At 39.7% G+C, this 26,446-nt stretch overlaps 1 protein-coding gene across 5 annotated transcripts in view; it reads left to right on the top strand.

Moving 5' to 3' along the window:
- The window catches only part of XDH (xanthine dehydrogenase), a 77,954-nt gene that overhangs the window by 25,710 nt on the left and 25,798 nt on the right, over positions 1 to 26,446 (top strand). The window contains exons 2-18 of one of the 5 annotated variants that reach the window (XM_080587654.1): positions 1,940 to 2,151; positions 2,298 to 2,625; positions 8,606 to 8,663; positions 10,535 to 10,631; positions 11,796 to 11,904; positions 12,949 to 13,075; positions 13,873 to 13,934; positions 15,475 to 15,543; positions 16,317 to 16,385; positions 16,828 to 16,914; positions 18,157 to 18,298; positions 18,923 to 19,015; positions 19,700 to 19,851; positions 20,727 to 20,820; positions 21,664 to 21,773; positions 25,484 to 25,668; positions 26,181 to 26,355. In XM_080587654.1, coding sequence (XP_080443780.1) covers positions 10,594 to 10,631; positions 11,796 to 11,904; positions 12,949 to 13,075; positions 13,873 to 13,934; positions 15,475 to 15,543; positions 16,317 to 16,385; positions 16,828 to 16,914; positions 18,157 to 18,298; positions 18,923 to 19,015; positions 19,700 to 19,851; positions 20,727 to 20,820; positions 21,664 to 21,773; positions 25,484 to 25,668; positions 26,181 to 26,355 — 1,512 coding nt within the window. In that variant the 5' untranslated portion in view covers positions 1,940 to 2,151; positions 2,298 to 2,625; positions 8,606 to 8,663; positions 10,535 to 10,593. Of the gene's footprint in view, positions 1 to 1,939; positions 2,152 to 2,297; positions 2,626 to 2,697; positions 2,993 to 8,605; positions 8,664 to 10,534; positions 10,632 to 11,795; positions 11,905 to 12,948; positions 13,076 to 13,872; positions 13,935 to 15,474; positions 15,544 to 16,316; positions 16,386 to 16,827; positions 16,915 to 18,156; positions 18,299 to 18,922; positions 19,016 to 19,699; positions 19,852 to 20,726; positions 20,821 to 21,663; positions 21,774 to 25,483; positions 25,669 to 26,180; positions 26,356 to 26,446 lie in introns of those variants that run through there. The other 4 variants (XM_080587653.1, XR_013949475.1, XM_080587651.1 and 1 more) reach the window with 4 other exon arrangements.

Raw genomic sequence — 26,446 nt, 5'->3', positions numbered from 1 at the left:
TTCTTGAATCATCTTCGGAGCTGCTACTGTCTTCCGTCCCGTTTCCCAGAAGAGTAATGTGTGAACAAAATAACAAACCTCCTCACTTCTGTGTAATCCTCTTCCTCATTACCACTGACATCTGTTTGTCATTGTGCTTTTATGTGTTTACTTAATTCTGGTGGTGAACTCCTTAGGTAGTAATGGTGTTTCTATAAATTTCAGTGTCTTTATTGAGCTATGCATACGATCATCTGCAGAAGAGATTATCATTAGGATTGCAACAGCTAGATCTGCAGGATTGCAGAATGAGTCAGAATGAGAAAAGCTAGCTTCTTTTTTTCTTGATGATGTAATAATATATCAGCTACTCTGAACTTTTTACTAAGTTAATGAGACCGTGGGGAATTCTGAACCTCTAAAACATAAGAAGCTCTTAGGTATGAATGGGCAAAGGGACTGTTTCTAAAATGGGAAACCTGCTGCACTTTGATTGCCAAGTCAGAATACTTGGTCTTGTAAGCAATCTCTGCGTTTGAGAAAAGTTTTTATCTAAATTAAGGGATATCTATGCTAATGGAAATTTTCTTATGATATAGAAGTTTTTTTTTTTTTTTTTTTTTCTCCCACTTTCTGCACTGTCATTTCTGGTAATCCTCCGTGTTGTTTGGAGTGGGATTCTCCAAATGAGCTAAGAGACTTCAATAGGAGATGCTTATACATTCCAGAGTTACTTAGAGAACTTGGAAAATTCCTCTGAAATGAGTATAGCATTAGCTAGAGAGAATGAATCGATTTAATATTCTGTGATCAGTGGCACTTGAGATGAGGTCTGAAGCTTTATATTCTCTGCATGTAGAGGTCACTGTCACACATGTATTTGTCTTGACATTTCTCTTTGTATTACATGTATAGTTGGTTGATGGGGTCAAAAACAAACCTGACAATGGCAAATCCAGAGATTCTGCCTAGTGGTTTAAGCAGCATGGGACAGTTTAGCTCTTAGGCTCTCACCATGGCCAGGTGTGGGATTCCTTAAACAAGTGTTGACGTATGATTACAATTGTTTTTAAGTCTAAGGACAACATCTTGCATTATGGAAAATACAGATTACGAAACTACTTATGTTTGATTTTGATGTTAATGCTGTAATGTCTAGTTGCTTTAAGATTGCTGTAACATGGTACCTGTGGTTATGAGTAATAATTGATATTTAAAATATTACAAAACTATTTAAAAGTATTAAGGCTGTGTAGACTAATTTTGAGATGGATGCTTGCTATGTGAGGGTAGTTCTTGTAAATTTGCACACAGATAACAGAAGAATTGAAGATTTCTTGAAGAAAAGTGTTATTTTTCTAACGCTACTACAGAGTGGGAGATGCCAAACAGTAGGTGTCAGCACTGCTTCAGTTAGGCACAGGCTCCCTGCAAACGTAGAGTAAGGCAACCAGAGTTAAGCACAAGTTTGCTGTGTGCTATATGTTCAGCAAAATGAGTACCTGTAAAGAAATGCTGAGACAATGACTGACACTTGTTATAAACTAGCTTTCTGGAGGAAGAACTGGACAGTAGACTACATGAGTTGGAAGATAAAAATTGGTACAAATAATCCGTTTTCACTCTGACATATTTCCAATATACTGAAGGAAAGACTTTCTGAAAATTGTAATTTAATTAGGTTTTGTTGTCTAGCGAATTGAGTATAGAGGTTACTCGCAGAGAGACTTAATTTCCAAGGAATATTAAGAAAACTAGAAAATCAATCAAAACTAATGAGACCTAGTATGCTGAAGAAGGAAAACAAAGACACAGAACTCAGACTGGAGCAGACAGGATTAACTACTGTGGTAGGAAACTTCTGTTGCATTTTGGAATTGTGCAGTTTCGTGGTGTGGTTTTAAACTGGAACTAAGAAATTAGAAATCTTATTCATGAAAATGATGCATGTCCTGTCTAGGGGTCTGTGGACAGTTCTGCAACAGTTTTGGGGAAGGAAAAAAAAGGCAAGAAGATTTAAACAAGGAAAAAATATGGTTGCATAAACCATATGAAACCAGAAGAAACCACAAAAAAAAAGGAAAAGAGAAGACACACAAATTCTGCATTGGCTCTTCTGTTTCACTGGCAACATGCACCTGAATCCAGGATGTGATAATTAAACCACAAAAGGTAAGCACAAAGGCCTTAAGAGCCCAGTGAAAATATTATGATTTCAGCCCAGTGCTTCCTTTTAACATGCTGAACCAGAGGTTCAGCTCTCTAGAATTGTTTTTAATCTGAACAAGTACATACCTGTTTGAATTATGTCCTTGCAGGTGGATAGCACTGTAGCTTTAAAAGTCTAAGATAAAATGGTGAAAGAGCCTTGCGGTCACTCTACTAAGTTGATAAGGAAGTGCTCTTACGAGAAAGACCTCACTGTACTGAATGCCAGGTGGATGGCTATGAACGGAGAAAAGGAAAGAGGGTTTTTGTCGTCAATATTCAGCGACGGACAGTTGGGAGACCATTCTCTCTGGACAATGCCCCCCACCCAGATTTTGCGTTGTATTGCAAAATGCTGTGACTTCCTGGCAGCTGTTGCAGTGGCACCCTGAGTATCCCAAGCTTGGCAGCATAGTCCAAAGGGAATGCAGCTGGATTGTGAGTCAAGTTGATCTATTGCTATATAAAAGGGGGCGGGCCACTTCGCTTGTTCCAATTCCTTTTCTGTTATTACTGCTGCAGAAGCACCAACCAAAAGCAGCTGGCACGCCTCTTTGTTGGCCCTTATATAATATGGGGCTTCACAGGTTACTTACGTAGAAATAAAGTCAGACGTTCTTGAGACAGACTCATATTACTTGTCGTGTCGCTGGTACTCACTTCCCTGTTAGGTGTAGGGTTGCTCTTAGGGGGGGAGAGGGGTTGGTGGTGTCTGTGGCCCTATTTGAGTCAATTTTGGAAGGCGTGCAGGATGGCGCCAGACGAGACAGGGGATGAACTTGTTTTCTTTGTGAATGGTAAAAAGGTAAGGAAGATTCCAGCTTTCTTCTTAGCTTGCTCCTTGATTGCTTGGTGATTACTTATTTTTCTAGTCTTCTTTTCTTCCTCTGAAATTCTCTAATACCAGCAGAATTGCTATGATCACTTCTGAATATTAAACTGTCAAGGCTACTTACACTTACTGCTTTGCTTATTGGCTTTTTCTCTTCCTTACCTTTAGTTTTTGAATTATTCAGAGAGCAATATAATGTTCCTTTTACAGTTGAAATTTGTTGGCAATAATTTGCTGCAATTCTGAGGCAACTACTTTTACTAGACATATTTTCAGTAATTACAATAGATCTGGAAAATGTAGCTCAAATATAAGCATCTCTATAATTCATAAGTTCAGTGAGTAATTTGGCATTTGCTTTTAAAAAGTGACTTTAGGAAAATATTTATCCCATTTCCATTTTAGAAGCTAGAAAACTTTACAATCTAAAACCCATTACCTGATCCTGTTTTGCATATATCGAAAACTCAAGTATCACCTAGGTCATCTGCAGACAATTCCCAAAGGAGTGGTGGTGCCCCACAGGAGGGTGGAAGGTGGTGCCTGCGCACACTGGACACCTTTCAGCTTTTTTTCTCCAAGTCTCATTTGTCTGTTTAGACTTCCCCAGCTAGCATTGCAGGCTCTGCTCTGCAACAACTTGTAACAAGTCAAGACTACCTCTTTTGAACTATGAATACAAGTTCAGAGTTTAGCTCAGTGTTAATCTTGCCCTGCCTCTATCCTCTGCCTGATACCTGGGTGGAGAAACTCGTGCAGAGCAATTGGCAGCTGAGAAACTTGGGGGTGGGGGGGGAGAAGGTTTCATATCTGCAGTATAGTCTGGGGCCAAGAGTTTGTGGACATTCCCTGTACCTTCTTCAGGGGTAAATAACATGCAGAACTAATTTTGGGCTATAGAATTACTTTAATCTCTTGAGGGATCACACAATATTTTTATTTGGTTAAAAAGGTCTGTGTGCTGCCCTGAGGATTGGGACAGGATTCCTATCCATTTTGCTTTTGTTGATCTTTCGTTCTAATTTAATCATGTGTAAATGTGGATTAGATTGTTGCTACGATCAGGGTGTTTTAGTTCTGAATTTGGATCCCAAGCTAGACTGGAATTTGAACTTTCCAAGGTTTTGTGGAAAAAAAAAAAAGGCATTGGAAAAAACCTAGGACATTTGATGTCAAAGCCTTGTTTTAGCTAATTATCAATTGCGAGCTGAATAATGAAGTTTGCATAGTATGGATTAAAAATTAATCCAAGGTCTCTTTAGTGTAATACTGATGTAGAAGTCAGCCCTGGTTCTGAGCTTTTATAAAGAAGTAGACAACTCCTGAAGCTTTGGTTGCACATTTCAGTAATGGTTCATGTCAGTGTTAACTGACTCTTCAGCTGTTAATAGTTTCCAAAAGGATGTTAAAAACTTGAGGCTTTGTTTTAATTATAACTTGCTAATTGAGTCTTGTAAATGAGATCATGAAACAGTTGCATAGGATGATGTATGAATTTTCTGCTATGACAGGTGATAGATATACCATTAATTTGTGTTGTTCTCTTTCCGTGAAGGTTTTAGTCATTTCAGATCCCTCCCTGTGAGCCCAAATTTTCAGAGTGAGTTGAGAGTTTTTTTCAGTCTTATAAAAGGGGATTGCCACAATCATGTATGGCAATCCAGGCCCTATCAAAGGCTAAGTATACTGTCATGTTTGGTGGTGGTAGGTTTTTGTTTGTTTAAGTATACTCAGATGGAAGAGAATTGTTCTTCTGGTGCTAGACTAGCTTTAGTTCAAAACCAATAAGCTGCTCATGGCAGGTATAGGAATGTTTGCCAACTCTTCATATTCAGAGATAGCTGGTGCTTCAGCATCAGGGATTGCTTAAGTATTACAGGAGCGTTGCTCTGTGTATATCAGTAGAAAAGTCTGTCTTCCTGGAAAAAGACTCTTGGCTAACTTATGGAAAATGTGTTGCAATCTATAAAGCAGAAAAGAGACGTAGCTGCACCAAGCTGTTTTTGTGAAACGCTTATAGATGTGGGGTGAGGCAGAGAAGGGGAGGAAAGAGCAAGTGTGGGTCCTGAAGGCTGACAGCTGAAAACAAACCCTTCCTTTCTATCTGCTCTTGCTGTTAAAGAACATGCTGTGAATGGCATCTTCCTTGGTGCTTTATAGCAGTTTTTATGGAACCACAGTTCCCTGTTTACAAAACCGCATTGGGGCTGGCCTTGTGAATAGTGAAAAGGTTTTTATCACATTACCTTGGCAGTCCTTAGTTGGGGGGAAAAGAAAAAAAAAAAAAGCAGGAAACCATATACCATTAATACTACCAGCAGTACCAGCTCATTCCACATGTCGAGACTTTCTCAGCATCATTCCCAGCTCGCTCATGGGACCGCAGTTCCACCTGATCAGAGAGGAGGAGGAGGCCCAGAGCCTCCAGTGGCTTTTTTGGTTCCCTTTTTGGTTGTGCTGCCAAAGTCACTTGAGCTATGCCCCCAGCAGATGAATGTCCAAGAGAGATAACAGATGATTGGACTCATTTGGCAATCCGGTCTGTGGCAACAAACACGGAGTTTGTTGGCACACTTCTGCATATGAGAGACTGTGATAAAAGGGGGTGACGAGAAGCTCCTAGGCAATGCTGCTGAAACGCCAGGTAGCAAATCCGGGTATGAATCCACCTGTCTGGAGTCCTGACTAAGTATTCCTGTCAATTTGCTGTAGAGACTGTGACAGCATGACCAGTGGGAAAGGTTACTGCTGTATGTATTCATGACAGCTTCACATTGCTAATGGGTTGCTGATATTCATATGCATTTATACTATTGTCATAGTACAAAACTGCACAGTAAGAGGGGGTTGATAAGATAGGGACTTCCATGGTAGCCAATACTACTCTTTTGCATTAGCCCAGTCTGTCATGTTGTCAAGAAATAGTCTCGGAACAGCTGAATACTTTGTAGTCAGGGTTGTTTATTTTAAGCACCTCTTCGCTGGCAGTGAAACTTGGCACACAACTATCACAAAGTTATCTTGGTAGCCTGCCTGCAATATGATGGAAAACAGCACATACAATTTACAGGTGGTAATGTCAATTCTGGTTTCCTCAACTGGAAAGCATATCACATATGTAGTATGTAAGTTTAGTTCAAACACACTCAATGCTTGTATTTCTATCCTGAATATTAAGGCGGGGGGGTGTCTATATTGGAAACCATATTAAGTGTCTTCCAAAGCCTGTGGAATTTTAATTTCAGATGGAACTAGACAAAATACAGATATTTCTCTCAATCCGTTCTCTGCCCAGCCTGTACCTGTGCTTGGGATTGCCCCAACCCAGGTGCAGCACCTTGCAGCTGGCCTTGCTGAACCTCATGAGGTTTGCACAGGCCCACCTCTCAAGTGCTTCAAGGTCCCTCTGGATGGCATCTCTTACTTCCAGTGTGTTGAATGAATGTCCTCCAAACTCATAACCTTTACCCCTGACCCCACATCTCTGTCAGCATTGCAGATACACAGCTACAGTTGTTTGAAGTTAGTGAAGTAGGAAACTGGGCTATGAGTTTGACTGAGCTATGAGCGTGGGTTGTTCATGACGATGTTCTGCGTAGTAGGAGCCGCTTGCTGGTGAAGTTGAGCAAAGGTTTGGCAATGATGGGACTCAGCACATGCTTGAGTACTTCACTAAAAGCCCGTGGAGCTGAGTGGCTACATGCTTTGCTGAATAAAGACTTAGGCTTGTGTTTTACTGTGTATTTAAAAAAAAATAAATCTGTAAAAGGAGCTATTTGCCGAAACTTCAGTTGCTCAGTTGGAGTACGTAGTGGAATGTTTTTTGAGAACTTTCAGGAAGAATTCTTGAGACATTTTCTTTGATCTAAGGATAGCATTGACATGAATATTCTTTAAATATTCATCTGGAAAACTGTTCTGAAGGTTTTTCTCTATGCCTGGCTATCTTGGGAACTGGTTTGAAAGGGTTTGCAATGGCCATTGCTGAAGACCTCGGGAAGGAACTCAACTCACAGTGAGGGTACAGATTTTTAGGGAAGGCTCTTGGCTTGGGAAATGTCTGTGAAAGGCAAGTAGTTCATGGGAGACTAGTAGTCGGTCACAGGTATTTCTTTTGGAATTACCTGCTCATGTCTGTCTATTTACTGAACTGCTGCAGAGGGGTTCATGTGCTTGCTCTGAACTGAACGGTCACGAGAAGACCAATACATGCTCTTACTAGCTTATGTGTATACAGGAGGCTAGGGTATGAGACCGTACTGCATTGACTAGCAGCAACACAAGCGCTGCGTGATTTACTGGAAGGCATCCCAGAGATAGAAGGAAGAACTGTTTTCTTGTAGATTATCCCCAGTGCAGAAATTAAGTGTATAGAAACAACCCCCCCCACACACACACACACACCCATTGTGCCTTGTAGCAGCAACTGTATTAGATGGTTATAAAAATGTAGACTCAAGTAGAAAATATGAACCTTGTCTCTTGAGACTAATCCTGTCACGTGTCAGGGACATAAACTGAAGCAGTGCAGAGGGCTATAAGCAAGAAAAAAGGCTTACACAAATGACTTCTCTTTCGTTTTGCCATTTGAAACTGGGAGGGATTAATTTATAGAAACAGTATTTGCCAGTGTGAGATTTGGGTTAAAAAACAGCAAGAGGACTTGCACTGTGTAAGAGCTGAGAACACGTGCTCACGTTCTGGCACATGGTGAATTTGGAAATGATTATTACATTCTGTTAATAACAGTGAAATAGGAAGACAAGCTCTGCAACTTGTGGGCAAGAGCAGACCTCCAGTTTCTGGCCATGAAGCAAAGGTCAAAGTAAAATCTAATTTTATATCTAATAGTTAACTGCTAATACTGTTGTTCACGAATGGATGAAGCCGACTGAAAACCTGCAAAGGAAATCTGTCCTTGGTTAGGATTTCATATTACTTCCTTCTGGATGGCTACTAATGTAACACGAGTACATTTAACACTATCAGGGATGAAAAAGAAACTTCAAGACATTTTGTACTTGCTGTCTGAGCTTTGGTACCTATAATAGGGTTCCTACTCTGCTTTTTTTTCTTTTTTTTTTTTTCGTGCACAGTCTGTTACCAATGCTGCTTCTGTCTGTCTTCTGTGTATCTTCTCATTTTCTCCATCTCTTCTACTAGTGATAAGTGGAAGGGTGAGAGGTCACTTAAGCCTGATCAGGAAGACTGATATGCAGTTTGTGGAGATATCAAGAATTCAAAACTCAAGTCTAAAACACAATTCTTTCTTTCTGTACTCACAAATAATTCTGCTTGCTATTTTTGGTGAAGGGTTTTTTAGGGATTGCCTTAATGGGCCGTGGCTGAAACACTGTGGCCTACATGATATGTATACTTTTCCCTGTCTCAATAAATTCAAGGCATCATTGTGTCTGGACATGTATAACCAATACTGCTGAATGAAAAAAGGGCAGTTGATCTTCGGTTCTACTCCCTGCTTCGGAAAAGAAGTTGAAGAAACACTAAGCTTTCTCCTTGCATCTAATGTATCTACCTGCGTTGTAAAGTTTTCAGTGTGTAAAAAGTATCTTTCCTTTCTTGCAGGTGGTGGAAAGAGATGTGAACCCAGAAACAACTCTGCTAACCTATCTAAGAAGAAAATGTATCCGATGTCAGAAGAAACTGCAGAAAGCTTTAAATTCCTATAGCATTTCATAACTGTTTACTGCCTAACAATGAAGTTGAGTGCTAGGCAGAGGTTGTGCACAGACCATAGGAGGGAGTGCTCTGCATAGCCTGGTATTATTTCATTCTAGAAAAGATTATAGAAGGTATTCCAAGCTTGAAGAACAGAAAAATACTTTAAATAAACCTTAAATAATTTGTTAATACTTTAAAGGGCGATCTCTCAGAATTGCTAGCAATTGGAAGATAGAAATAACTATAACATTGAAGGAAATTTATCTTTGTTTCACAAAAACTGTAAAGAATTTTCTCGCCAAAACGTTACAGCCACTTGAGTTGGTTGCTGCATCATCCAGTGATTTGGATATTACTGGATCTATTATATCCAATAATTTGATTATCCTATGGAATGCGTATTGTAGGGAAGGCTAAGGTGATCCAGAGATCTGCACGTGGAGTCCAGAGTTTCAACCACATACTACAGGCATGTTTACGTGAAGAGATGCGATCAATCATGTTTCACTCCTCTGAGATGCTGCTCACACATGACTCAGATTTGCTTCAGGAGCTGGGTGGCTATTACTACGATGACAAGGCTGGCTATACTAGATCTAGTTCTGTCGGTAGTGTCATTCCATATTTTCTGAGTTTTTGTTTGCCCAACTGGGAGTGGACATGCTCTAGACTGTCCATGTCTGTGTTGGTGTATTCCTTAAAAAGAAGCATGCATTCTTATTCTAGCTTTGCTGCCATGTTCTAGTTTTCTAGGATATAAATCATGCTTCTCTTTGTAGTTTCCAGGAGAACTATCAGCAGCCCAGTTTTATCTGTTTCTTGGGTAGATAAATAAGGAAAAACAAGCGACCTGCCTACTGTGCCTGTGTGCGCTTTTAACTGCTAGACCTTTTGTGGCTAAGCTTGTTAATATTGAATGTAAATAGCTTCAAAGGAGATAATCGGGACTCTTTAAAATGTTATGATCTTGTGCATGAGCTTTCTGATGAACTTATTTTGTAGATGTCTTGCTAGTGGCAGAGAAGTACTTTGAAAAACATGTTTTATTGAGGCAGATTAGCACTATTATCACAAAACTTTGGATCGCACAAGAAAGCTGTATTTCTGCTGAAGTAGGCGTAGAGACTTATGAAAACAATAGCTCTGGCTCCAAGTTTCTCTCTTCTGCAGTCTTACGGAAACCGGGCTACTGATAGTCTGCTTGGCTGATTGTGTTCTTAGAAGCCTTTGCTTGGGAAGCCACCATAAATGGGGCCAAGAGAGATGCTGCAGTGACCAGGCCATGACTCTTGAGATGCAGGTAGTTTGAGAGCAGCAGTTCAAGAGCAGCGCCCTTGTCAGTTGTAAACTCTGTGACCTACAGCACTGTGTGATTGCCCTGCTTGGGTGCCTTCCACGTGGTAAGAATCACCAGGTATAGGAAGAAGTCAGCCACCACCAATGAGGGGTGCTGAAGATGTCACCATGCGTCTCAGGAGTGTGGCAACATGCCCGAGCAACTCCTGCTCAGCAGTTACTAAGAGCTTTGTCTCCCATATGTCATTTCCTTTTCTGAGTCAAATGAAAAGTGAGAAGTGTTGAAGTTCAGAAATTGTTGTTTATTCTGAGTTTATTTGATCATGGGCTGCTTCCTTATCAGGGCTTTGGGATGTTGATCTCAAAGCTCATGTGCCAGCATTTTGAGTCTTTTCTTATGTCAAGTTAACTTATTAAGCAGGAAAAATATGAGTGCTTTGTTTCCAGCAAGAAATTGTTTCTAAGACTTGATTGACAACTGTTTGAGCAGGCTTCTGCCAACAATCTTCTTGTTTTCCTTGATTCCTGTATTCTCAGTGGGCCTATGTGGAACCAAACTAGGCTGTGGAGAAGGCGGATGTGGTGCTTGCACTGTTATGATATCCAAGTATGATCCGTTTCAGAAGAAAATCATGTATCCTTTGCAGTCTGGACTCTGACAGAGTGTGAAATGAAATGGGGATAGTTCCAGGTTCTTGACATATCACTGTTTTAAAAGGTGTTACATAATGTATGTTTCTGCCAAAACATCATTTTTCATTTTCAGAATATATACTCAGAAGGCTGAGACAAGAAGGTATTTTTTTCTGACAGCATTGTACAGTGCTGATGAAGAGTGTTTCTTCTTGCTCTGAAATATCTAAACTTACTCCAGTGCACAGTCTATCTGCCTTTTCCCAACTCAGAAAATGTTTATGTTCCTTTCTTGCAATGCAATATAACTTTTTTTGCTATGCTGGCCCAAATAATGACAAAATCTTTACTGCAACTGTATTATTACAATAATCTGGTTTCTGTCTGTATTCGTTATTCCTCTACTTCTGTGGCAGCCTTCAGAATGTCAGTTTCCTGAGAAATGTTTTTTCCTCTTCTGTGTTTAATTCACTTAAGAGTGAAGCAGTGGAATCAAACCAAAAGGAGAACATAGACAGGAGGATGGAGCAGAGGTACAGGCCTTAGTTTATTTTTCCTGTGGGGAATAGAAGGCCCTGAAATCTTGGAGATACTTTAACTTGGGATTATCTAACTTAATGGTTATATGTAGTAATATGACCTTCAATAGGATATCTTTAGGGTCATTATTTCTGTCTTGATAGAAAAGAAACACAGTAGCTAGATCCTGTAAGAATTTTGCTGGTAGACTGGAGTTTTTCCTCATGTGTGTCATCTAGAAATGTCTTTTTGTTTGTTTTTGTTTTTTTAAGGAAAAGGTTAAGTGCTCTATGCTTAATGTATGTTTTTGTGCAAGTGAGCGTAGGTCAGCTGTATAACATCTTGGTATTTGTAGTCTGTCCCCATAAATTACTTACATTAGTTCTGTAGCTTAACATGCAATGATGATGTTTAAATTTCTAGGTCAAATCCTGTGGTGCATATTCAGTTTAAACTTCAGGTGAAGTTGATAAGAACTTTGGTTGAGTAGGTACTGTAGCATTTTGCTTGTAATACATTCAGTACATCTATTTAAGTTCTTCTGTCCAGTGCCACAGTTTCTGATTACTCTTCAGCCCTCCCGGTTGCCTTTTTCCTTTGCTGAGCAGCACTGTTGAATGAAAATGACCTTAATTTATCATTTTAGCCACCATACTGCCAATGCTTGCCTCTTCCCCATCTGTGCCCTGCATCATGTAGCTGTAACTACTGTTGAAGGCATAGGAAACACAAAATCCAGATTGCATCCAGTCCAGGTAAGCTATTAATGTTAACGTTAATTGTTAACCTTAAAACCCTGTATCCACACTTTCTTTTTATTCTACTCAACCATGTTCCAGTGTATTGGGACCTTCATCATAATGTTAAAGAGTTAACATTATGAGTAAGAGTTAACATTAAGAGTAACAATCTTAAAGCAAAGAGACTGTCCTCATGATTAGTCTTTACTTGCAGGAAGAGCTAAGGGATGGAATCAAACTCCCTTGTCAGTTCCAGAGCTCTGTTATGCCCTAGCAAGTTAACTGCTGCTATCCTGGCCAAATTGCTAATGCTTTTGTTCTGGGGCTCTACTTGGTTCACATCTTTTATCAGAAACTGGGAAAACTGATGTTGTGCTGAAAGCCTGTATAATGACTGTGAGCCAGGAAATCTGAGTTAGGTTTTGGCCCTGCTGTAGTTTTCCATGAATGACCTTGGTTTCTCCTCCTGCATAGTTAGGAACCTGCAGTGGTAGGAAGGAATGAAAGGAACGTGAAGTCTTGCTCTTCCAGCAAGGTGTTCTAAAACACTTCTTACGGAAGCACACTTCAGCATTGTCAGAGATATTGCTCCTTTAAGGGAAACTATGATTCATCTCAGTTTGTACAGTGGGTAGGACTTGTATCTGTCTGAGAAAGCAAACAACAAAGAGAAAATGTTAGACACGCATGAACAAATGACATAGTCAAAACCTTCTGTTTTCATACCTCCCCTGAAGGCTCTTAACAACTGAACTGTGTAATACAGTTAGTTTTCTATCATGGCAAAGCTGAAGAACACCAAGTCTCATTGGAGGCTTATAGTTATTTTCAATTACTCTGGAAATTTGAAGCCTAGATGCAAGTTTTTCAGTATACTCTCCTCTTTGAAGTCTGCTTCACAGACTAAATGACCATCTAATTGAAGAACATTGATAATAGCCTTAGCTCTTCCTGTAAGATTTCTGCAACATCTCTGTTTAAAAAAAAAAAAAAAAAAAAAGGTACAACCATGAACTCACTTTGATATTACAAGCTGATGGTTGCTGTTACTTTTCCCAGGAGAGAATAGCAAAAAGTCATGGGTCCCAGTGTGGCTTTTGCACTCCAGGCATTGTCATGTCCATGTACACATTGCTTCGGAACAAACCTGAACCCAACATGGAGGACATAGAAGATGCTTTCCAAGGTAAAACCCACAGTCATGCAGAGATGCAACCAGTGCTGCTTTCATAACAGCTGTTTCACCAAGTGGGTTGGAAGTGCACCTTCATTTAAGGTATTTCATGAAAGACAATTGTTATGAGGTTATGCTGTGAAGTAAACAAAAATGGCCTAAGGCAAGTCCCACAGAAGCTCACTGTTTGTCCTGAAGCAGTGGCAAGTGGTCTCAGTCTTGTATTAGGACTTCACTGAGCTTAACACAACAAATACGTGATCAGTGCCTTAGAGGTTTATAAGAGCCCTCCACATCTTGTGGAGGTAAATTCATCACTAGGACAAGAGCTTGCAAAGTGACAAGGAGTATCTGAGCCAGCCAGCCTTAGATAAAGGACCATGACAGCAATATACATGATGGAGTTGGGCAGAATCTGACTGTCAAAATTACCTCAGAGGATCCTGTTAATACTGAAATTAGAGAGCTATTACCAGGCTTCTGACAGTGGCCTGAAAGGAAATCAGATCAATCTCTTTGCAATTCAGGAGTCTGGATAGTTGGTATGCTGATTAGACTTGCATAATTGAGGTAAATGAATACCGAAAAGGGCAGAATGTTTTTTTTACTGAATTAATTTCAATTTAAAATTTCAGTGAAAATGGGTGGTAGGATTGCTGCAAAAATTATTTATGAAATATTCCTCCTCCCGGCTTTTTCATTAGCTTTATCTATATTTGACAAGGTGAGAAACGACAGAATGTTCTACAAGAGGATAAGTATTCAGCTTAATAACACTAAGCGTTTTTCCTTTTGCTCTGTATATGCAGGAAACTTGTGTCGGTGTACAGGATACAGACCCATTCTGGAGGGATATAGGACATTTGCTAAAGTAAGTGGCTTCAGATAGTGTTCAAATTATTCTGGAATTTTGGCTGTCTTACTTTTTGTTAGTAAAATACAGCATGACCTGAAAAGGGGAGGAGAATATACGTGCTGTACCTCAGCTCCAACTTTTGACACATTGTATGTGGTTCATGCATTGAAAAAGCAAGAGTGACTCACTCACTACAGTTTCTCGAAGTGGAATTCTTTATTAAGATCCACCTGATGGTCCCTTTTTGGATCACAGGTAATCAGGTGCTGTAATTCTCTTCTGTAAGTCTGAAAATCTCATAATTGCTGGATAGTTGCTGATGATCCCTGATGTGGAGAAGGTGTAAAAGGGTGGTACATGAATAGGAACAGACTGTGCGGAAATTTGATCAGACAGTTGCTTGCTTGAAAGATAACCAGCAGAGATGAAATAACTCTGGAAATAAGTTGAATTCACAACTATAGAGCTCTTGCCCCAAATTCTCCTACTGGATAGGTGACAAGTGAAGCTTTGCTATAAGTTTTCTCTAGTACTTTGATCATAAAAGACTTGTGGAGGCTGTAAAGAAAAGTATTCACTAGGTACTTCTGTGATTACTAGCCACTCATGGGGCTACGTGGGTATTATGTATCAAAAGTAAAAACAGAAATTAGAATGCTGCCCATTAATTTCATCTCATTATCCAGAATTATAGTCAACATAAGAGAATACAAGCAGGAGTGAGATACGTTACAAATGGTTGATAAAGCCAGTCGATATAGTCTACTTAGATTCCCAAGTCTTTTAACAGTGTCTCATCAAAGCCTTTTAAAGAGCATAAGCAGCCATGGGGTAAGAGGCAAGATCTCTGTATCTATGAAAAAAAGACAGGAAATGACAGGTAGGAGAAAATGGTGTGTTTTTCAGTGGAGGGAGGTCACTGGTGGAGTGGCTGTCATGAAGTCCCAGCCTGTTGCATAAGCAAAGGCAGATGCCTGCTGTTTGCTGCCTCTTCCAATACAAAACAAGGTGTCAAGAAATTAAACTAGTAGGAGTCTGGTACAAAAGCAAGGGAGATGTACCAGATAACTGGCCTGGAGAACTCACCAAAGGGTGTTGTGGGGACCAAAACCTGACATAGGCTTCAGGGGAGACTGTGCAAATACATGGAAGGAGAGCTACTGAGGATTACTGAAGTGACAGAAACCACACTAGACTAAAGTAGTCTCCTGAGCTGAAATCAGTTAGACCCTAGCAGAGTATTAGGGGTTGTATATATTCACCCCTTTTACTCTACTCTCTGCACATGCCTTCACAGCTGCAGCTGGACCAGAGTAGCTGGCTCAATTGTTAGGGTCCATCCACAAGAACAAGAGGTCAGTAAAGTGGACATGCCCTAGCCATCACAATGCCTTCCACAAGCAAGGGGAAACAACTACTTGCTTGGGACATCCCATCTCCCATTTCTGCTTTGGAAATAGAAAACATGGGATTAATTTCTCTCAAAAGGGAATAAAATCTGCTTAATTTCCTTAGAATCTGCGCATTTTTCTTAGAACTGCTTTTGTCCCCACAGAACTCGAATTGCTGTGGCAGAGCAACACAAGGCACAGGATGCTGTCGTAGCAAGAGGGAAAATAGCATGGTAAGCTGAATTAAAGAAGCCATAAGCTCAATTTTTAATGTTGTATTAGTAGAGTTTTTATGTAGTAGCCATTCCTCTGGCCCTACTGTAGTACAGGTATTCAGAGATGTCTGAGCTGGTTTGCATGTCTGTCTTGGAAAAATACTGCTGTCTTATATTCCTGAGTGGCATGACTGGCCATCATGACACAGCTTTTAAAAGAGTGAGCTATGGTCCTTTTGGGTCTGTGAGGTGAAATACCATGGTGACAACTGTAAGAAATGTGTTACTTGCTTTTGGTATATTGAAGCTACCTTTCTGTGAAAACACTTGCAAAAACCAGTTAACTCTCTGGTATGGTCTTTCCCAAACTTCATAGTCTAATGATGAATAATTTAATGACCATTCCAATAAACTGTTCCGTTGGATCTTCTTGGAATATCTGGGGTAAAAGAGCTAATTTTATGTACTAGTTGAGGTACAAATGGTGGAGGGATCAAAAGAAGGAATCCAGGCATAAGGTAGTAGGAATGTAAAATGAATTTAGGAAGGAGAGAATATAAAGAAATTATTTCTTGGAAAACTCCAAGGAATTCTTATGGATTATAATTGTGTGGAATACTTTAGCAATTAAGATTACTTTGAGTTCTTGCATCAAAATGGTTTATTAATGAAAAAATATTACTGAAAATTTCTGTTACCCAAGGATTGATAAAAGGGAGGAATATAACTGTAAAAGCTGGAGTTTTCTGACTTTGTGCAGAATAGCTGAAGTATACTTGTTTCTTCTTCAGAATGGGAGTTGTTGTGGAGGAAGAGCCAATGGTCCAGGCTGCTGCATGAATGAGAAAGAGGACAAGGTGGTAAGGTGTTCCTTTAAGTACTTTTTGCTTCTTTCTTATGTTTTGGAACCTAACTCTGCTTTGCTCTGTGCCAAACCCCGTTGGTTGTAATTTGTATTTATGCCAAGCACTTTGGACTTACCTAGCTTTTATGCTGGTGTTAACTCAGAAAAGGTTCCTTTGTTATCTAACATGCCAACGCGAAAGTGATGACTCTCTTGATTGGAAAAAAACCTGTGATGAATATGTTCAGGTTCAGGTTTCTGACCAGACCTATTCTTAGCAGAAAAATCCAACTGGGAGAACTTAGAATGCTGGTCCAGGTTGCATCTTTTCACTGTTTGCCATTATTTGCTGCATGAAATATTAAGAGCCATTTGATTGGAAAAAGGAATGAGTTAGTGTTATATGTAGATAGATTTCTCCTCTACCTACTATTAGTTTGCGTTTTTCTCTTTCATAGACAATGATGTCTTCTAGCCTGTTCAATTCTTCTGAGTTTCAGCCATTGGATCCTACACAGGAACCAATCTTCCCACCAGAGTTAATGGTAAGTTAATTCCAAAAGACCAAGTATGTCGTTCATTGGCTTCATTTTTCCATGCAGAGTTTGAATGTCCCCAGGGTCTCTGTCCTGAGGAAACGGTAGTACAAAAGATGGCTACCAATAAAAGAAGCATGGGCATAAGCTCTTCCCTCTTTTTATAAAAAGACCTTGCCAGCCGGAATGGCTTAAAAGATACTGAGTCTTAAGTGTCTTCCCCAGCTGGCTGCCTGCCCTTGAGTGCTCTTGGGTTGCCTTCCTTTCCGGTCACTGCCTGTCAAGGGATGGAACCGTTGCTGGCATCTGGATTTCAATTTAGTAGGTCATCGGTAAACCTCTATAGTAAATACAATTGCATCTGAGCTAATGACCCCGTAATCCATTTTTAGTGTAGGGAGAGAAGTAGGAACTATGGGATATAACCGAATATATGTTTGAACAAGGTAACTTCTTGAAAGCCCCAACTTCCCTCCACTCAGTATAGCAAGAGGAAAATCTGACTGGCTTACATCAAAAGTTAGGTAAAGAACAGCTTCTCTCCATGTTTAATTTCTGTCTTTTTTAGGGAAGTATTCCCCAAAGAAATTGTTCTGTAACAACAGAATTGTTCCAGCCAACAATGATGTCCAGTACATGAATTGTTTACAGCTTCCTTCATACTTAAGAAACCAAAACTCAGTTGTTAATTCTGCTGTTGCACCCAACACAATCAAGCCAAATGTGTCCTGAACTACAGAACTAGCAAGCTCTCATGATACTGTAGCCCAATACATATTTAGCCTGAACTAGGCTCCCCTCTGTTTCTTCTCTAAGAAGTACCTCTGCCTGACAGTTGATCTGATGTTGTTGGGAGACAGCTATGTTAGTCTGTTTTCTTCGGTCACAGAATGAAGGAATGGAAAAGGGAACCAGAATCTGGCCTTATTACTTCTGAGATGGGTGAAGCTACCAGTATCTGCCACAACTCGGGGATGATGGAGCATGCTGGCAGAGGTGTTGGTAGGGAGAAGTGGCAGCAGGATGCACCTGGCAGAATCAGGAAGGAAAAACTTTTCTCAGTGTGACAGAGACTCTTGTCAGTGATAGCGGAAGAATGGAGAATGAATAACTGATCAGCAGTGTGGATATCACAGGTGCCCGTCAGTAACTTCACTGAGAGGGAGCCTGGCCTGGTATGGGCATGAGCAGCACATGAGAGATTCTTGGCTTGATCTAGGGTCTGAACTCCATCTGAACTCACTTTTGCAGAGTCAGAAAAACAAACAGCAGAAGCAGCTGTGTTTCAAAGGTGAACGTGTAATGTGGATCCAGCCTACAACCCTCCAGGAACTGGTGGCCCTCAAATCCCAATACCCCAATGCCAAGCTTGTTGTAGGGAACACGGAAGTGGGTAAGAGGAAGAGCTAATGCTCATTATCAGCAGTTGGAAAACTTTAAAAAGCTTACCTAGACCTCTGAGCCTTTGTACTAGTTCTGTGGAGTTCTGAGAAGTGGGGTGTGGCATAGTATAAAATTTCCTTGTATTCAAAAGAATTTGGTTGTGAAACCTGTGTTTTGAAAGATGTGCAAGGAGTAAACTCTTAAGACTTGAAATGTTTTCTCTCATTGATGTTTTCTCCCATAATACATTGTTCTGCAAACATGAGGGGTGAGAAAGAGAGTTAAGACATTGAGTAATTCTGTTATTCTGAACAATTAATCCACAATCTCCCATATTTTTCTGCTTCATTGCATTCATTATTCTTTCCTGAAGGATTACGTACAACAATAGCCAGATAACAAAAGTGCTAAATAGTGTATTTAAGGTTATTGAGAGCCAAGAAAAAAGTCTCTAGAACTTCCTGTTATTAATTGGAAACAACTCTTAGTTTATCTCTAAGACTATACATGATCAATGTGTTAGATGGTCAGTGAACTGACTCATTTATAGGCCTGCTTCCGTTTCAGTGGGAAACAGTTAATTTAGGCTCTCTGTCACCAATGTGTAACTGAAGGAGTCTTACTTTTCATTAAGGTGTTGAGATGAGGTTAAAGAACATGTTGTATCCAGTGATAATAGCACCAGCATGGATCGCTGAAATGAACGCTGTTCAACATACTGAAACAGGTGAGCAAAAAAGAGGCAGAATACCTGTTAAGTGAGTGGGGATTCCAACAGAATAATAAAGAGGGTATGAAGGAAAATCCGCAAATTAAAGACTACTTCCTATATCTGTTAATGTTTCTCCCATACAGGGAGTCAAGTGAGTCCTATGCATAAATAATTTGAGAATCAAAGAGAATTTTCAATGGAAGGTATTTTAAAAATTTTATCTCAGTTTGTATGGTGTTTTATTTATATTGATTGGGTTAATAATGGGTTTCAATGAGCAATCTTCTTATTTAGAAATATTTTAAAATTACTAAGTGGAGAAAAGAAACTGGATTTCATGGTCTGTGTGACTAAGTTAAGTATTGTATTTATTTTTGTGGTGGAAGCAGGTCAAACTTACAAATAGAAGTAATTGAGCTGATGTAGCGCATGGGGCCATACTACGGTGAGGCAAAAGGGTGGTGGGTTACTGTCATATGAGAGGCAATACCAACATGAGCTGTAATTTAAAAGATAATTCGTTCTGAGGATGTGATGTTTACATGCAATGCATAAAAAGTACTTTGAGCGTCTTCTCCAAACCCTTACTGCCTAATTAAATTAGTGGCATCTAAGCTTTGTAGACACAGTTATAACTGTCCTCCCATATCTAGACTTTTGGGAGAAGAAAAACAACACTTTTTGTTTGTTTGTTTACAGGGGTCACCTTTGGCGCTGCCTGTACTTTAAGCTCAGTAGAAGAGGTGCTGAGAAAAGCTGTGGCAGAGCTTCCTTCTTACAAAACAGAGGTCTTCCAGGCCGTCCTTGAACAGCTACGGTGGTTTGCAGGGCCGCAGATCAGGAATGTTGCAGTAAGTGACGTAGGAGTATCAAGGACTGGAACTGAAAGCTCAGTCTGAGGAGCAGGCCTCCCTCATCCAGCATTGCTGTGCCTGGTGCTCCCCATATAAGAACACAGGCAAAAAAAGAAATTACACGTAAAACAACCCCAGGAATTGATAGCAACATGGGGTCTCAGAAGGTGTCTGCTGCAGTGATATCACAGATTCAGCAAGCAATGGCAACATGGTGGTTGTGCAGGTCTTCTATTACTGTTACTGGGATAAGTAGGGGAAACTGTAGAGAGGTTTGGCTGTGACTTAACAAAAATGCATTTACAGAGCTGAAAAAAATAATGGACTGGATGACCTTTGACCATTCCTTCCAACTGAGCTATTTTACTGTTTGACTTTTCTACCAGCTCTGGCAAGCTGGCCTGCTTTTATTTTACACCAAACTTTATTCAACAAGTTGTTATGCCATATATTTGTACTGCAGTCCAAAGACTTTGTTTCCTCAGCATTACTGAAAAGATCCTGCATAATTTTATGGATCTTCCCTTCATTACAGCTACAGCAATTGAATTTTGGCATTGTTGGGCATATGTGGTTTGAGCATAAAGTAATTCTGATGCATTACCCAAAGACTGTTCCCAAAATTGTTTCAGATAAATATTAGTTTTGATGGGACAGCAACTGGTTTCAGGGGTTTTCTATTTTCTTACTTCATTAAAGGCCTAAAATTGTTGAGTGAGCAAAAAGAATACAAAGGCAAACTCAAGCCTAACTAACCACTTGTGCATGAAGTGTATGTATGAAGTGTATAAAGTAATGTAGGATTACAAGACGTTATTGTTCTATCTTCAGTTTCTTTTAATATTTATCTAATGCATTTTTTGTCACTCTAGGCTCTTGGTGGGAACATAATGACAGCAAGCCCAATCTCTGACTTAAATCCTGTGTTAATGGCAAGTGGAAGCAAACTGACCCTGATATCAAATGGTAACTTACATTTCTTTTTGATGGTAAGGTCGATGAAATAGTTGACTATCCTTTCCTATGCATTAGGTCAGGTCAGAACTTGAAAATGCATCTTAGTAATACATAAACTATTCTTAGTTTGACTTAATAGGGTTTTGCCCTTTTTGACTTTCAAGTTTTTCTAGACTTAAGGCTGGTTTCCCAGAGAATTTTGAACTTCTCTGTCAGAATGAATCTCTAGTACTGTGCATGCACTTACAGAAACATCCTTGTGAAGAGCTGGTTGAAAGTGTCTATTCATTAAAAAAAAAAAAAAGGCATATAATTGTTTCTGTTACTATCATATTTTGATACTAGTGGATTTTTGAGATAAAGGTTAAAACCTGTATTTTTTTTGTTTGTTTTTCTTTGAAGAAAGCCAAATGTCTCAATTTGTAGTTGCTCTTAGGAAGAATTTTTTTCATAAAGGATCCATTTGAGGAGCAGACTGACTGCTCAGTGACATTCTCCTGTGATGCATTTGTATGCAGGCTAAAGAAAGAGGGACTTGTATTGAAATGTTGGAAACTGATTCACTTGGAGACTTAGCTTTCATTAGATAATGGAAGGAGGGCTTTGAGAGATCTCTTTTCATCAGTTCCTGTGCAGATAAAACTTCATATGTACACCAAAACTGTCATAAATTACATAAGGACCAAAGTAAAGCCGAGAAAATCCTTCCTAATTTGGTGAAATTTTGTGGAAAAAAAAACACTGATATACAAAGAATGATTTGTGTAGGCCGAAGGCTTTTTCACGTGTACTATTGTCATTCTTCATCCAAGTTAGTTATTCATCTGCCATTGATCTCTTCTTGCTCTGCAGAAGGCAAAAGGACTATCACGATGGATGAGAAATTTTTCACTGGATACAGAAAGACAGCAGTGAAGCCCGAGGAAATACTTCTTTCTGTTGAAATACCCTACAGCAAGGAGGTAAGCTTGTAGGAAAAGATTTCATTGTCCATGGAATTAAAATGTTATTACCTGAATGTTAGTTTCAATGTTAGGCACTTTTCCTTGAAGACAGATCACGAAATGCCTATGTAGACCCAAGTGGATCAGCAAGCAAATAAATTATGTGGTGAAAAGCAAGCAACGGGAACTGGGCTCTCTGGTAAATACAGTAAGCCCAACTTTTTTCATGCAAGAAATACAAACTTCACTTTATTGTCCAGGGATTTTTGAGCACATTCATTAGTGACTAAAGGTGCCAATGTGATGTTCTCAGAGGCCTAAGTTCTGTCTACAAAATAGTACAGCAAAGATGCTAGTAGTTTGTGAAGTAAAATAACTTTAAGGTTCCTGAGGTTTCTGTTTCATTTCTGTGAAATGAAATGGGAAAAAAAATGAGAGAAAAGTGTGGGGATAAGAGGCAAGTTCTGTTCTGCATCCTTGTCTTGCAAGACTGAAAGCACTAGGACTGACTATTGTGGCATTTTGCCAATGGAGACTTGCAGCTTCAAATGAGCCTGCAAAACTTCTGTCAAGTAGAACAATGAACATTCCTCTTTTTTAGCAGCATGAACCATAACTAATTCAGTCTTTAAGGCAGATAATATCAGACTTTAGTTTGATGCCTGTGAAAGGATTTACCTTTTTAGATTTACCTTTGTGGCTACAATTTATAAGATGCAAGGATTCACAATGTAGTAACACATTTCCTTTATAAATGGAAAACATCCGTTTACCTGAAATGCTATCCTGCTATGGGATAGAACTAATAAATCCTTTGTCTATCCTCTATATTTTGTATCTAAGCATTAAGAGAACGAAGGTATTTTATTGATGGTGTTTTTACATCTATTTCTGAGTGATTCTTCTTTGATCTCGTGGTAACTGCAAGCATCGCTTTTTTTCCAAAATGAGAACCACGTTTGAACGAGTCAGTGGAAAACACCACATTCCTCCATTTATATGACAGTCATATGGCAGTTTCACAAAACAAATAAATATTTACCAGCAGAACAGTGGCATGATCTGTAAGTTATATGCAGCTCATTCACGTGAAAAACTAGAACAGCTTTTGAACTCTCTACTTCCTGGTTGATCATGCTCATCAAGCATGAAACTAGGGAGACTAAAGTTCTTCAAGGGATGTCTGAAGTTGTTGGCATGTGGCAGACAAAGTGTTCTGGAACTGTGATTTCCTCACAACTGATGTGTCAGCACATAGCTAGAGATAAATTTTTGGTTTGTTTGTTTAAAACTGATGTTACCTCTTGCATTGATGTGACATCACACAAGGTGTAAGACTGGCCAAAAGCCAGAAAGAATTAGACCAAACCTATTTAGCAGATAAGAATATTTAGTGTTACTGTAGAGTAACTGAGTTTATGGTAAGCTTTATCATAGTGAGATTGTTAAAGAAGAAGAGGCTACACATTTTTCTCCTGCTAGTCTGTCTGTCAGATATTTAAGATCTTCAGAGAAGAAAGGTTGTTGAGTACTTACAAGATTGCAACTGAGTGAGAACAGGATTTGGAAGAGGAAACAGCTCAAAGAATTAAAGTATAAACAGGTTCCAGAAAAGAAAACTGCTTATCTTTTAGTATATAACAAGGCATTCCTAGAACAGGGATGTTTTTAACATTCTTCTTTCTCTTCTGGGCTGCTAAAACATTGCCTGTGTTCCAGGTAAGGTTCACAAATGTTAGACACGATTTGCATTGTTAACTCGCTTACTGACTATCAGTTTTTTATATCCTTTACCTTGCATGCATCTTTCTCTAGCACGTTTTTCACTGTTATGTAACTTTTATGGTAATAGTATTTTGTGTCATGAACACACTTGAATAGTTTTCAAACAGAAGAAGCATAACAACACAATGACTGTATATGTCTCTCTTTAAAAGGCAATCTTAAATGTAACTATTGTTTACTCAGTATTGCCATCATAGGTTCATAGTATCACATTTTTACTCCACTGCAGACAGAAAGAGGTCATGAAGTTTACTTCATCCTTTAAATTAGTATCCTCCAACCTTCATCCATTATTGACCTTAATTCCGTGGTGCTGGATTGAAAAAAATCACATGGAAATGTTTTTGCAATTATGAATATTGCCTATGAGACTTTCAGAGCCTGTACATTTCTTAATATGCTCCTGCCTGGTGTTGCCTCTTAGGCCAGGCAGGGATTCATATGGAGGCATCAAGAATCTGAGTTATTTGTCTTTCCTTTGAGATAGCTAATACCTAGAAGCTTTCACTGTGAACATTTGGAGGGAACATGCACTGTTGTTTTAGCAAGAAATGGGGCAGACACGGGCAGCTGATACGATGGCTACATAACCTGCAGCCCTAGTGAGGAAGAGCAGTGAGTGCCTTTTCTCCTACAGGACTCTTTACCGAGAAAACTAAGATATCTTATGAGGCGTGAAGGCAAATTTTGCCCTCATGTAGCAAAAGCTGAGGTGTGCAGTAAGAGAAGACGCTGCATTTTCTCCTCTTTGAAAGCTAATTTAACAAGCGTAGTGGCAGAATGTCCTCATTGGGAGGATGTTATTGATGTTATTCTGCTATTGTCTGCTGGCTGCTCACTCATCAGTTGAATTTAAGAAATTATATAGACTAGTTATACCTCCAGTAACAAATCTCAGTGCACAAAACTGGCCTCTTGTGAAACTGTTCTCATTACCAATGATAGAGGAATTATTCTTTACAGTAATGAAAGAAGTGTTATCTACTTCAGACGAGAGTTAATTAATGGAACAGACCACTCTGCTCTGCAGAGTCACTTGGCTAAGCTATTCAGGAAAGAACTTGGCAGCAAACTGTCCACAATGGCCATGCCAAGACATCAGATCTGATTTCTCTCCTAGTCTGCAGGATGACTGAACAGGAACTTTGTTATACCCTGCAGCATAGGCAAGGGAAAAAACTGACTTTACTATGACTCCAGATTGACACCATCACTTGATGTAAACTGGTGGAGCGTTAATCTCATGTTTACTGCCACTTTTGATAGGAGAGCTGCTGAGTTTTTTGAGTTGTAGTTGCTGGTGCATTCAGAAGAATTTCCTCTCTCTGTGGAGACCAGCAGAGGATTCAGAATAGTTACTGAGAGTTGTATTTTTAGTAACAGACTGATAATAAGTATGGTACATTCTGGAACTGTGAACGATTTGTGATTATTGATTTCAGTTCCTATAGGGTTTGAAGACTTCTGAAAGAGCAAGAAGAGAAGGGGTTTAGGGATCTGAGTTTTACCGATGAGGCTTCCAGCTTAGCAGCTTTTAAGACAGGAACAGTTGCTAAGGAATAATAAGCTTGTATAGGTACTAAAAATCTGTCTTTGTTCATCTCCTCATAGCATGGAAAAAATGTCTGCAGATCTCTGTCAAAACTCATTTTCTGAACAGTCCTATCATGGGTAATAATCACTAGTTTAATACATTAGATTTAATCTTTGAATCATATGAAATTTGGACTCGATGGTCTTGAAGGTCTTTTCCAACCTATATGATTCTAAAATGTACAACACTGCCTTAAAAAACATGTCCTGCTTGGCACTGCAAGGTGAATCTACCTGACAGAGTTCCCTGGAATAGCTCATCCACATAGGGATAAGCTAAAAGTTTGTCTATATCCGTATTCCAAACCATGCCAAGATGAGGAGTAAAGAAATATTTTTCTGTCTCCTAGGGTGAATACTTCTCAGCCTTCAAGCAGGCTTACCGTCGAGAGGATGACATTGCAATTGTGACCTGTGGGATGAGAGTCCTGTTCCAAGCTGGCAGTAGCCAAGTGGAGGATGTTAAACTAAGCTATGGAGGAATGGCTCCTACAACGGTCCTGGCTCTAAAAACTTGCCAAGAGCTCATTGGCAGGTAGGAATTTTTCTGCAATAGGAAGGCTGGCTAGCGGAATAGTGTTGATTTTTTACAGGAACGGTTTAAAAAACCCTGAATCATTCTCTCTTATAGTACCCAGAATGAGAAAGGGGAAGAATAGTAGATGCACTTCTGTAGCAGTCTATTTTGTGTGATGTCTTGCTTCTATCCATACCCCTTACCCTCAAAGATCCGTATTGGTCTCTTTTTCACAGAGATTCCCTTGCTAAATGCGCTTATCTAATGAAGTGTGCAGATGGTAGATGTGGATATGGGCTAAAGAACTGATTTTTCTTTTGAAATGAACTGAGAAATCTGCACGTTTAATAGCTTTGTCATATCATTAGAAATGTACATGAGTCCAAGATGAGAGCAAAGCTGACATGTACCCTGTAAACAGAGAGCAGGTAGGCATCGCAAGATAGGTTGTGGGGCAGCCATGTCAGAAGAGTTAGTCTGCCCTGTTAATAGGTCCGAGAAAAGGCTGTGTCACCTGTGTTCCCTTGCAGAGACTGGAATGAGAAGCTGCTGCAGGATGCCTGCCGCTTGCTGGCAGGTGAGATGGACCTGTCTCCTTCTGCACCTGGTGGGATGGTGGATTTCCGACGCACGCTCACACTCAGCTTCTTCTTCAAATTCTACCTGACTGTCCTTCTGAAACTGAACAAGCACCACAATGGCCCTGTGAGTGTTGCTGGAGAAGGACAAACTGCATGTGCAGTATTTCTGGGGAAAGCATAGGAAGAGTTCACATTCAGGAAGACTCATAGCAGAA

This window comes from Anser brachyrhynchus, assembly GCF_964034855.1.
Source record: "Anser brachyrhynchus genome assembly, chromosome: 3".
NCBI classification, from domain to species: domain Eukaryota; kingdom Metazoa; phylum Chordata; class Aves; order Anseriformes; family Anatidae; genus Anser; species Anser brachyrhynchus.
The sequence above is the reverse complement of the archived record's forward strand: the minus strand, read 5'-3'. Positions and strand labels throughout refer to the sequence as shown.